General features: G+C 34.9%; 1 protein-coding gene across 2 annotated transcripts in view; it reads left to right on the top strand.

The window, feature by feature from the left end:
* Positions 1-12566, top strand: part of LMBRD1 (LMBR1 domain containing 1) — a 118723-nt gene that overhangs the window by 48057 nt on the left and 58100 nt on the right. For both annotated transcript variants that reach the window (XM_025925288.2, XM_086707172.1), the window contains exons 6-7: positions 83-171; positions 3339-3412. In XM_025925288.2, the coding sequence (XP_025781073.2) occupies positions 83-171; positions 3339-3412 (163 nt within the window). The remainder of the gene's footprint in view (positions 1-82; positions 172-3338; positions 3413-12566) is intronic.

Genomic DNA, 12566 nt, shown 5'->3' with positions numbered 1-12566 from the left:
AGAAATTGAATTTTAGACCATTTCCTTTTATTCAGATTTTTATCTTTAAAACCATTAAGCAGAATTATTTTCTTTTTTGTAGTGCTTTTGTTCCTCTGAATGTTCCAAATAACAAAAATTCTACAGAGTGGGAAAAAGTGAAATTCTTGTTTGAAGAACTTGGAAGTAGTCGTAAGTATTCTTTTTAAAAACACACTCATAATAATACATATTTTGTACCTCTTGGGACTTTTCTGAGTAGTCTGTTTTTATAGTGTTAAGAATTTAACCTTACAGCTCTTTTGACTTGTGGTTAAAAGTGTGCTAGAAAAATTGGGAACTGTGTGATGTTAAGACTTACTTCTAACTATTATGTAGTTAGTCTCTTCATACAGTTACCAAGTTGAAACAAAAATATGATCTTCAAAGAATTTTAGCAGTGAAGGTCTTATAATTTCTATGTATTCATTAATTCACCTGGGATTATATAGACAATGTTAAAGAAATGTGCTTGATATATTGTTTTTTATTTCTAACTTTTAGCCAATGAGAGAACCCTATATTGCTGTTTGATCATGATTAATTTTTTAAATGTTTATTTATCAGAGTGACATAGTGCGCGCATGTGAGTGCAAGTGTGGGAGGGGCAGAGAAAGAGGGAGAGAGAGAATCCTAAGTAGGCTCCATGCTGCCCACCCCCTAGACACAGGATTTGATCTCACGAACGATGAGATCATGACCTGAGCCAGTATCAAGAGTAGGATGCTTAATCGACTGAGCCACCCAGGTGCCCCAGTAATTTTCTTATATAGAATATAAATTACAGAGGTTTTATATGAGTGAAATAACATTTTATTATAAATGTACCTTACCAAAACATTCAGAATTGCTTTTTCAGAAGTTTTCCTTACGTGATTTAGGGTTTTAGAAGGAAAAAAATAGGCAGGTTCAGGTTAGGTTAAGAAAGATGCTCACTCATTGAAAAGATACAATGGGTATTAGAAACTGATATAAATGTGTACTTATTACTCAATTTCATGTGCATTTGAACATAGTAATAACTTTATTTTCGAAGAAACCTAGAATATCTATTTTACAAACCTGAAAAATTCTTATTGCTTTTCTATTTATTTTTAATAGGTACTGTACATTCTTGATCAACATTTCTTTTTCCTTACCCAGATACAATATTAAATGATGATTAAATTAAATCTTAGAGTCCTTGCTATACAACTTCTTAATTTTCTTGCTTTCCACTTAAGATTTCATCTTAAAATTGTGTTCCATTAATATCTTGCTGATACTAGCAAGAACTAGGATAGCAATCCTGGCATCTACTAATACTAAATTGTCAGGATTTATGCACCTGATCCTATTACTGAGGAATACATTGCTTCTTTTCTTATAGTTAACTCCTTCAGGTCTCTTGAGTAATTACTCCTCTGCCTTAAACATCATTTCATAAGTTATGCTAGTCTTTGAGTATTAGTATAACTTGAATCAGTAATTATATAGGTAGCATTATTCTAATTTCTGTAATCTCATGCTCTTTAGTCTTAACATTATTTCTTTTACCTCAAATCTTAAACAACATATCCTAGAGTACATTTTACTTACCAAAATTAGTAATATTAATTTTTTTGACTGGTCAACCATGTTAACATAATACTCCATTTTATCAATTGTAAGATGCATAGTTTCCCACCATTTTTATATTTCTAATATTAGGATGCATTTTATTTTTTCTTTAATTTTTTTTAATGTTTATTATTTAATTTTGAGAGAGAGAGAGAGAGAAAGAGAGAGAGAACAAGCCAGGGACAGGCAGAGAGAGAGGGAGACACAGGATCTGAAACAGGCTCCAAGCTTTGAGATGTAGGCACAGAGCCCAATGTGGGGCTCAAACTCAGGAATCATGTGATTGTAACCTGAGCTAAAGTCAGATGCTTAACTGACTGAGCCACCCAGGTGTGCTTTATAAGTGATAGTACTTTAAAATTGCTATCAGCAAAATACCAGATCTCTCCTTGTTTTATGAACACTTTCCGTTGATAATTCTAGTAAGATCAAGAAAGTAATAGCATCAAATGTTTTTGAGTCCATAAAATATGATGTTTTAGCTTTATGAGATTAAGGCTTAAAATTTAGCCTTGCATGGTTTGTGAATTAGTTCATAATATGCTTTGTTCATGTGTTATATAAAAGCAAGACATGAGTTTTAAGAAGATAGATGATTCTAATTTTATTGTTATTCATGAAAAGATTAATATACATTAAATTAAAATTATATTTGGTTCCACAGGACTTGCATTTTAACTAGTTCAAAACAGTTTTGGGGTGCCTAGGTGGCTCAGTTGGTTATGCATCTGACTTCAGTTCAGGTCATGATCTCACAGCTTGTGGGTTTGAGCCCCGGGTCGGGCTCTGACCTGACAGCTCAGAGCCTGATCCTGCTTTGGATTTTGTATCTCCCTCTCTCTCTGTTCCCTCCCCTGCTCTCTCTCTCTCTCTCTCTCTCTTTCTCAAAAATAAACATTTAAAAAAATGAAAAAAAAAAAAAAGAAAAAATGAAACAGTTTCGATAGGACCTGCATTACAACTGGAAAAATTAGTATTACTAACTAACATTTAAGAATATTCAAATTTGCATTGTATTTTATTGTATAATCTGGTATAATAATTTAAAAGTGTTACTCCTGCCTCTGACTTATTGGCCTTCCCTTAAATAATTTCCTAAGTCTAACTTGTTAACATAGAATTCTATATTGGTGCTTTGTTTGAATTTATTTTTTTGTGTTTGCTTTTTTCCCCCCTGCCACATGGGCAGGCCAGCTCCTTTCAAATTAAAGGGTGAAATAAACTCTCTAAGATTTTAGTTTTAGACTCTATGTTGAAAACTTAATTGAAAATTAAGAACAAAGAAACCAAGAGTATCAAGATGGAAGGGAGAGGAAGAAAAAGTCAAGGTCACTGGCTTTCCTGGGTAATGTTATTTTTTTCAAGGTCTGCCATTGAGAAAGTCTAGGATGGGTTTTTTTTGCCACCTTTTGAGCATGTAATATTTTGCTGCTTTCTTTTTAAGCTCAATTAGACAGTAGTTTTTCTGTTTAATTTTAAGAAGTGAAAGAAAGAAAATCTTAGTCCGAAAGATCTTCTGCAAATCAGTTTGTGAATAGCTTTTTAAAAACTCTTGTCTCCACTTGGAGTTGACACTTCAAAGATGAGGTAATACACATTGAGTTTATTCCTTCAGAATGTATTAAGAAACCCAGTTTTTATATTTTTATATTGATTTTTTGAATATGAATGTTTGAATAGTATATATGTACACTTTTAACAGAGTTCTTATTCCTTTGCAGATGGTTTAGCTGCATTGTCATTTTCTATCAGTTCTCTGACCTTGATTGGAATGTTGGCAGCTATAACTTACACAGTAAGTGTAATGTTGATAATTGAGTTAAAATTAAAAAAATTACTTCATAAAGTAATACCTTAGTCATGTATTCAATTATATATTCCTCTTTAACATTTTAGTGCATTCTTCTTCATTTTCTTAAGTTTTCTTTACATAGAGGAAGGCAAACTTTTAACTACTTAGTCACAATCATTTTATCTGTGTTTCTGAAATTTAATATTTAGAAACAAATCTTATAACTTGTAAACCTTGAAGTTAGTTATATACTATCCAGTAATAGATTTAGTGATTTATAAGCATATTAGAACTCTTAACTGTAGATCAGTATCTATTATGGATGCAATACATTCATCCTACTTGGGCATATAGGGATTTTAAAATTAGATATTTATAACTTAATATTTCTCTAGTGTATAGAATCTAATCTTATACTCAGAGAGAGTATTTTTTATTTTTCCTGGAGATGGTAAGGTCTGAGTTAATAGCTTGCCAGTCTTGTGTACAGACTACTCTTTGAGGGTTTTGCTCCAATTATAGAGGAAAAACCAGTAATAAATGCTTCTTATCTACCTCCTGAAAGAGAATGGTATAAGAAACTTTAAATTATCTAGAACCTTTTCAGATTAATGGAATTTATGTTTATAGCATTCTTAATTCTTGCAGAAATGGGAAATTCTGGTTATAAAGAAAACATTTTTGGATATTGTTCCAATATGTCTTTCTTAGGCATGAAAGAAATGGGCTCTTAGTGTGATAGCAGAATCTAGTTTTGTTAGATAATCATTCAGGTGTCATGATTTAGAATAAAAGAAGTCTAAAATGCATGCATTTTAATATCTGTTAGGTGCTTATTTGGGTACTCTGTTTTATTCATTGCCATTTTTGTTTTTTTTTCATGTATCACTACATAAGGAATTTGTCATAATATTAGTGGGTAGTTATTCTTCTATCTCACAGAATATAGGGGTAGTATGTTATTCTCTTTTAAGAAGCAGTCACAGATTAACAACAAATTAAGAGTTAGACCTGGACTCAAATTGCTGTTCTGTGCCTGACTCATTAAGCTCATTTTGCATTTGTTTTTTAACCTTCCTGGGTCAGTGCCTTTCCCAGTAAACGGGAATAGAAAAATGCCTCTTACATATTTTTGAAGGTCAAATGACTTTGAAAACTGTAGGAAAATGAGTATATAACAGTGGATAAAAGATTAGTCAGGAGAAACAAATGGAAAAAGAGGAAACCAATACGTAAGATCAATATCAAGAACTGTGAAGGGTCTAAAAATTTATCCTATTTGCAGCCTGCTACAGCTCTTTGGTTGTTGACTGAAGATGCAAGATTTCTGGGTCAAAGACAAAGACTTTTACTTACAGTAATAGCAGTAGCCTTAGGATTAGCAGTTTCTTGTGCTGGTTTCCTGAGTTCACTTCCCATGGGACAACGTTAAGTACACCAGATAGTACTTTCATGTAGAAGAGGAACTTTGAGCTTATGGAACCCGAATCTTTATAATGGACAGTAAGCCTTTCTGCCCTTTGCTGTAGAGAAAGATGCTATCTTTGTTTTCCGAAGGCTGTTTTTCTATGTAAACATCATTGAAAAGATAGTATAGAAAAAAAATGAGCTTTAGTTGCAAGGTGTGCAGAAATGAGAGACCGAGGGAGGATTGTCTTCCAATAGTCAAATGGTAGATGCTATGAAGAAAAATAAGGCAGTATAATGGGATAGACTATACTGGAGGCTGGTTCTGCTGTAAAAGTCAGGAGTGCCTTCTCTAATATTTAAACAGAGACCTGAGTAACCAGCCATGAGGAGGAGTTAAGTGCAAAAATCCTGAGGCAGATACGTGCATGCTGTGTTCAGATAATAGCAGTGAGGCAAAGCCAGTGTGGCTGTAACTCAGTTAACAAGGGGAAGGATGACTGAAGTTTAGATGAGAAATGGCCAGAGGCCATGTTATGTAGAGCCTTTTAGACCATGGTTAGGATTTTGAATTTTGTTTTGAGATTAGAAGCCATTGAAAAGTTTTAAATGGAGAAGTAATAGGATCTAACATTTTAACACCATTGCTCTGGTGGATCTGAATTTCATAAGCTGTGGCAATGGTGAGTGTGGGAGTGGAAAAAATGTGTGAAGTTATTAAAATTCTTTAAAAGAGAGCTTCCCTCTAGGAACAATATTATTGTAAAGTAAATATTTTGAAGTAATATTTTATATTAGTCTAGCTGAAGCTGCAAAAATTATCATTTAAGCAATCAACTAAACCAAATAAAATAATCATACTGACTAAGTTACGATATCCTTAGAAGAACTTTATTTTTCTAGAGTGCAGAAGGCTGGGCTGAGGACATTGATATAACATGGCCCATGCTGGGAACCTAAAAGACATAGACGGTATGCTGAATTGGTAGAGAGGGATCCCTTAAGTCCTAAGCCCAAGGGAGAGGGTCCAATGTAACAGCATAGTAAGATTAAACTACCTAGGACTTACATTTTTTCTTTAAGTAGAATAAGCAATAAAATACGATCCTTGGTGAAGAGTCGTAAATGTGGATACTGTCAGTGGGTCCCTTGAACTACTCTACTATCTAAATTTATTGATTCCTAAAGTGGGAATAATGTTTAATAAGATTTTGAGAATTTAAGCAGTTTACAGAGTCTTGGAATTTGTTGGCCCCTCAGTGGTCACTAGTAGCTCACACTGTTGAATGTTCACACTTTAGTGTGATTTAAACTGTAGTGTACTCCTCTTTTCCACATCTTGCAGTGAAAGTCAACCAGATGCTAATAGCAGTTGGGTCATGATCAGTGAGAATGTGGTTTATGTAAAGATGAGTAAGTCAAAGAGGTATTCAAAGTTCTGTGGTCGTTGCTTGGTGGGGGAGGGGATGGAGAGACAAACATCATTTAAATAGCACAAAATGGGGGCGCCTGGGTGGCGCAGTCGGTTAAGCGTCTGACTTCAGCCAGCTCACGATCTCGCGGTCCGTGGGTTCGAGCCCCGCGTCAGGTTCTGGGCTGATGGCTCAGAGCCTGGAGCCTGTTTCCGATTCTGTGTCTCCCTCTCTCTCTGCCCCTCCCCCGTTCATGCTCTGTCTCTCTCTGTCCCAAAAATAAATAAACGTTGAAAAAAAAAAAAAAAAACTAGCACAAAATGTGCTCAGAGCTCAGTGGAAGAATGTTTTGCTACCATACCAGTCTGGCCAGTTTTACTATCTAGTGTGTATTGAAGAGACCCTGTTTAAGGGGGTAGCATGGTGGTTGTAGCTGAGCGCTAGAACCGAGTGAAAGTCTTTATGTAAAATCTGTTATCTGAACCATAGCTTCTCTGTCTGTAAAAATAGGCCATTAACACTCCATCTTTATTTAAAACTTGAGAGTTGGGGCGCCTGGGTGGCGCAGTCGGTTAAGCGTCCGACTTCAGCCAGGTCACGATCTCACGGTCCGTGAGTTCGAGCCCCGCGTCAGGCTCTGGGCTGATGGCTCGGAGCCTGGAGCCTGTTTCCAATGCTGTGTCTCCCTCTCTCTCTGCCCCTCCCCCGTTCATGCTCTGTCTCTGTCTGTCCCATAAATAAATAAAAAAAAAGTTGAAAAAAAAAAAAAAAACTTGAGAGTTGAAAATTAACCTGTTTATAGATAGATGGTTTTATTATACAGAGGTGGTTAATAGTATTAATTATCATATTTGCTTACAGATATAAAGCTTTCTTCCAACTTGTTATGGAAAAGCTTGAGATTCGAGCTTTTCACATTGGTGGAGCATGGAAAGAGGGTACAGTACATATCCATGGGAAATAGAGGAGATTTAATTTTAATTAAAATACCCAAAGTGGGAAGTTAATATTTAGACTATTTTGACCCTGAGTGCGAAGAATTTTTAAAGGTAAAGTCATGTCTGTTACAGACCCTGTAACTGTTAGTATTGAGACCAGAGAAGTTTTTGTAATGTGTCAATAGAGTGTGATTTTTCTTACCTATACGTTATTGTTTAGTTTAGAAACTAGTTGATTATTTAAATTTTACCAAGATTATATCTATTCTGTGTCTTTAAGGGATAACCCAATAATTGGGCGCTCAATTTTAGAAGAATATCAGACAACATATAGCTTGACTATTGTTTTCAGCTTAAATTGAAAAGAATCTGCTACTTTTCAAATAAAAAAAGGAAACCTTTAAAGACAAATATTTATGTGGATATTTTAATTTTTTTGGTGCCACCAAGTGGGGAAATGTTGAATATACTTTTCATACAAAATGTATCCTGTGGACCACTGAAGTGCCTATAGAGGTGGTAACTACTGAACTTTCTATTATATACACATTGCAGTGAAAATCTGACCATGTCACATGTGTATATGTGTATACACATGCACATACACACACACACATATAACATTATGCTAATACATATACATTTAATATAAAATATAAAATATAAAATACTGGATTAAAGAAAATAAAAATGATAAACTAAGGATTCAGAAATAGAAATAGAACATTGGTTGTCAGTAATCTTTGAGGAGAGAAAGGCTCTTTAAAAGTCAAATTTCTCAGCTTTCCATGTGATACTGTTTCATTAAGTCTATGCCACTGATTGTAAAATGTACTTTTACTTTACGTACCACTATGATGATCTATGCCTATGCTTTTTATTATTTATAATTTTTGTTTTATATTTCATGAGGAGTTTTTTACATATGTAAGTACTTTTATTTTTTTTCACTTATATAAATACATTTAAAAAATCACATTCTTCATATATAATAAAAATATATATACATGAAATAAATTGAAAAGGTGTTCCTAAAACTTTACATTTGGAATCTGAGTCTTCTGAATCACTTTTTTGAATTGGTTATTCATGTCCATGTTTTACTATACAAGATTCTTTCTTGGGGCACCTGGGTAGCTCAGTTGGTTGAGAGTCTGACTCTTGGTTTAGGTTCAGGTCATGATCCCAAGGTCATGGGATCAAGCCCCGTATTGGGCTCTGCACTGAGCATGGGGCTTGCTTAGACTCTCTCTCTCCCTCTCTCTCTCTCTCCCTCTCTCTCTCTCTCCCTCTCTCTCTCTCTCCCTCTCTCTCTCTCTCCCTCTCTCTCTCTCTCTCTCTCTCTCCCTCCCTCCCTCTCTCTCCCTCTCCTTCTGCCCCTCACCCCAGCTCACACATGTGTGCTCTCTCTCAAATTAAAAAAAAAAAAAAGTTTCTTTTGTCTTATCAAGAGAATTAGTGATGTAGCTTTTCTTGAAGCCTCCACTCTTATCTCTGAAATTTTCTTTGAAGGTGCTAACATACCCAATGTGTGTATAAACTGATTTTGTTGTTTCTTGTCTTGCCATATGAAGGGCAAATGGAAAATGGCTTTTACCTTGGGTATGTTGCTTTAAGCTCATAAAGCACTTGACTGTTGCTTTGCAAGAAAATACAGAATTATGCTCCTTGTTTCAATAAATATTTGCTTCACTGTTGGCTCCTTTGCTCTCTTTCTACACATTAACTTTTTGTTTCAATGTCAAATCACAGCCCTATCTTAAAGATATTTTAAGTGGCAATTAAACTCAGTAGTGATAGCAAGAATGCATGTAACTCTGATGAAGAAGTAACTATAAAGCAACCAGCTGAGACCAAATTTGTGCCTGGGCTGGTAATGACAGCTATGTCATGACTTCTGTGTAGCCAGTGATTATAAGAGGCATCCGAATTTCACTAATGTTAAATGTGAGAAAATATATATGTATCTTAGAATCAATGAATATTTAAAGGGGAAATCTTAATTGAGTATATGTTTAATGAATTGTTTCATTAGTCAGAACAGCACACGTGTTCTTGAGTAATAGGTGTTACAAGTACATGTAAGACATTTATGCAGTCTACAGGCAGTACCTTTATAGTATTCCATGGATCACAGATTGGAAACTATCATTCCGGATATTAGAGATATATATATAGAGGAAAGTTGCTGTTCTAAACTGGGCGGTGTAAGAAGGTATTAGAAATGTTTGTAATTTGTATATATTCTTTTGAAAATTTTGGATTTTAATATGGATGGTGCTTTATTTTTGGAACTTGAAACAAATAAAATTGGAGGCAATTATGACCAACCTGGAAGCATATTAAATGATACAATCTCTTTAGCCTTGTTGATTTTCTGGTAATTCACTAGAGGGCAGTAGTAAGCAATAAAAGTTTGTTTCTGAACCGGATAGCTTTTTAAATACATTTTTTCCAAAGAAGTCTGAGGTTAAGTTCAAAAAGACTATTTGAGAACCTAAGGTTGTATTGACTAAATGTTTCATGTCAATTTTATTAGAATCTAAATATTATGGTTACATTTCCTGATAATCGTTGAAACTTAAACATGCAATCCTTCCTCCCCCCACAAAAACTCTAAAAGGTAGGTAACCCCAAACAATGACAACTTTCTCTAATTGTTTTTTTCAGACAATTAAAAATTCATGAAAAGATGTATTCTGGTCCCCTGTTAGCACAAGGTGTTACCAAGGACATATCTTTATTTTCTTAGATTTTTGTGTTAAGCTATTTAGGAATTTAGTTCAGCTAGTCTAATAAATATGTAAATTCCATGTAAGGAATTAGGTTTGTGTGAACTAAGATTTATTTTTCAAACAATTTTTGGTTAAATATTAATAGAAACAATTATTTTAGTAATTTGATAAATCTTTATTCTTAGAATAAAGGTAGGAAAAAGAATTGAGACCTAGTTTTTATAGATCAGATAGTCTCCTGTACTTGTTAGTAGTCTGGCTGATAAATCTATGTTTATAAGAATTTTCTGAGTGATTCTGATTAGCCAAGTTTGGCCAATGTGCAGTGTGTTTAGTGATGAAACAAATGTACAGACCAATCATGTTAACGTACAGTGTTTTGTACTATAATAGAGTTATAAGCAAGGCACATTTCAAGTCAAGGCATATTTCTCAGACATGGTGTAATTAAGCTGAGGCCTGAAGGGCATTGAAATTTGCTAGAGAAGTAGAGATGATAAGTTGGGCATTCTAGATAAAGGCACTGCATGTGCCAAAGTGTGGAAGCTGGAAAAGCCTTTGTAAAACTGGAGTGTTTTAAGAATAGTGAACAATTCAGAGGTATGAGGCATGAGACGCGCTGGTAGGGGTCATGAAGAGGTTTGTATGCCAGGATTACATAATTACAAGACCAGTAATTCACAAGACCAGTCATTCTACCTATCATTGAAAAAAACAAAACAAAGCAAAATGAAACAAAACAATCTTACATGATACAGAAAAAAAGGTGTACAACATAGAATTGCTCTGGTTGAAGTAGCAGCAGGCCTGGCTACCTGCCTTCTTGTCTCCTGTAGTGGCCCTAAAGGCATCTACCCAGAATCCTAGGGTCTCCTCCTAGAGCCCTTTGAAAACTATTTTAATTCATCCTAGATATCTTAATGGAAGTTAATTAGAGGAGTGACATAATCTGATGTGGGTGCTAGAGATTACTTTGCAAGCAGTGTAGAAGTTAGGTTTATAGAAGTGAGACTAGTAGACTACAGATTCTTTCGGAAATAATATTGAATACTGAGGTTCTGTATTTGGGGATAAAATCCATTCAACAGAGAGTAACAAGCATTGGGGTAAAATAAGCTTGTTTGGAGGTGGTTGGGAGGACAGGGAATTTATTTGGGCATAAACTGTTTAGCAAAATATTTTTGCCTTGGAATTTGGTTGTAAAAAGCAACATAGACTTGGTGTTAAAACGATATGTGAATGCAGATGATTGGTAAATAATCATGGTAATACTGCTTATTCATCAGAGTCTGAAAGTATTATGTTACTTTCTTCCCAATAATGTTTTGAAAATTTGTGGAACTACTAGAAGAAACAAATGGGTCAGATGGTAAAAGGGATAGGAAAGTCCTGTAAGGAAAGGTTAAAGAGCTGTGGTATACTTTGGCTCCTGTAGGCTTCTTAATTTACATTTTCAGTGTTTTAAGTATATAATATTTTATATTCTTTACTTTTTCTATTTTATCAAGGTCATTACAAGTATAAATTTGATAAGAATTTATTAATTGCAAAAAAATTACTCTAAATTATGTGTTCTTCTAATATGAAACAGAACCTTCTTCCTACTATCGGAACCTACTTCCTACTACCACTTTAGGAAGAAGGGGAGATGATAGGGAAATCATGAGAACATTAACTTTAAAATACTATATTTTAAGGTATTTCTCCCTTAGAAAATACAAGGATTTGAATATTGGGTAATAATTTTATATAATTATCTAGATACAATGTGTTATAGGCAGTTGGTATTACCTGATAGAACTAGTTGATTTCTGGGATTTTAGTATGTTCTTTGTATTCTCCCTTAATTAAAAATAAATAAATAAATAAATAAATAAATAAATAAATAAATAAATAAAATAAAACAAAACCAAACCATGGAGAGAGTTTAAAGATGGTGGAGAGAGTTTAAAGAAGACCCTGAACTCACCTTCTCCCATGGACACGATAAACTTACAGCTATATTTGGAACTAGATGAACAGCACCTCCACAACAAAAGACAAAAAAGACACATTCAGTAGTGTAGGAGAATCAAAGATATGGCCTCACCCAGGGGACCCCATCCCAGGTGACGCCACAATCAGGAGGGATCCCCCAAATAAGGAACTCTCCCTTGAGTAAAGAGATTGTGTCCCCTATCAGGCATCCTGACCCTAGGGGCTGGCACTGGAGAGATATGCTGCCCCCCCACCCCCCTGCCAAAAAAATCCTATCTGGTTTTGAAAATCAATGGGTAGGTTAAGAGAGGGAGAATCCTAGAACTATAGGGAACAGAGATTTCTGCTCATAAGTGGTGTGTGCGTACACCTGCTCTCCCCAAGATCCAGCACAAAAGCAACAGATTGAAGAGCACTTATACTGTGAGAGAGAACCACTTAACTAATTTTAAGGTGGCTATGACAAAGGCAGGGACCTATAGGGACTTTATCTGGTGATGGAAGCATTGGTGGAGTCCATTTTTGGAATCTCATTCTAACTTGCTGATGAAAGAGCAGATGTGTGCCATTTTTGTTACCCTTCCTGTAGCATGCTAGCACTAGAGTGCATACTCTGTCCACTTACCCCTTACCCTGGCTGGCAAGCACCCCGCACCACATAGCCCCCCAGCTGCAAAAGGGCCAGGCT

Source organism: Puma concolor, chromosome B2, assembly GCF_028749965.1.
Source record: "Puma concolor isolate L17-30 chromosome B2, mPumCon1.1.hap2, whole genome shotgun sequence".
NCBI classification, from domain to species: Eukaryota; Metazoa; Chordata; class Mammalia; order Carnivora; family Felidae; genus Puma; species Puma concolor.
Note: the sequence above shows the minus strand (reverse complement) of the source record. Positions and strands in the feature narration are given on the sequence as shown.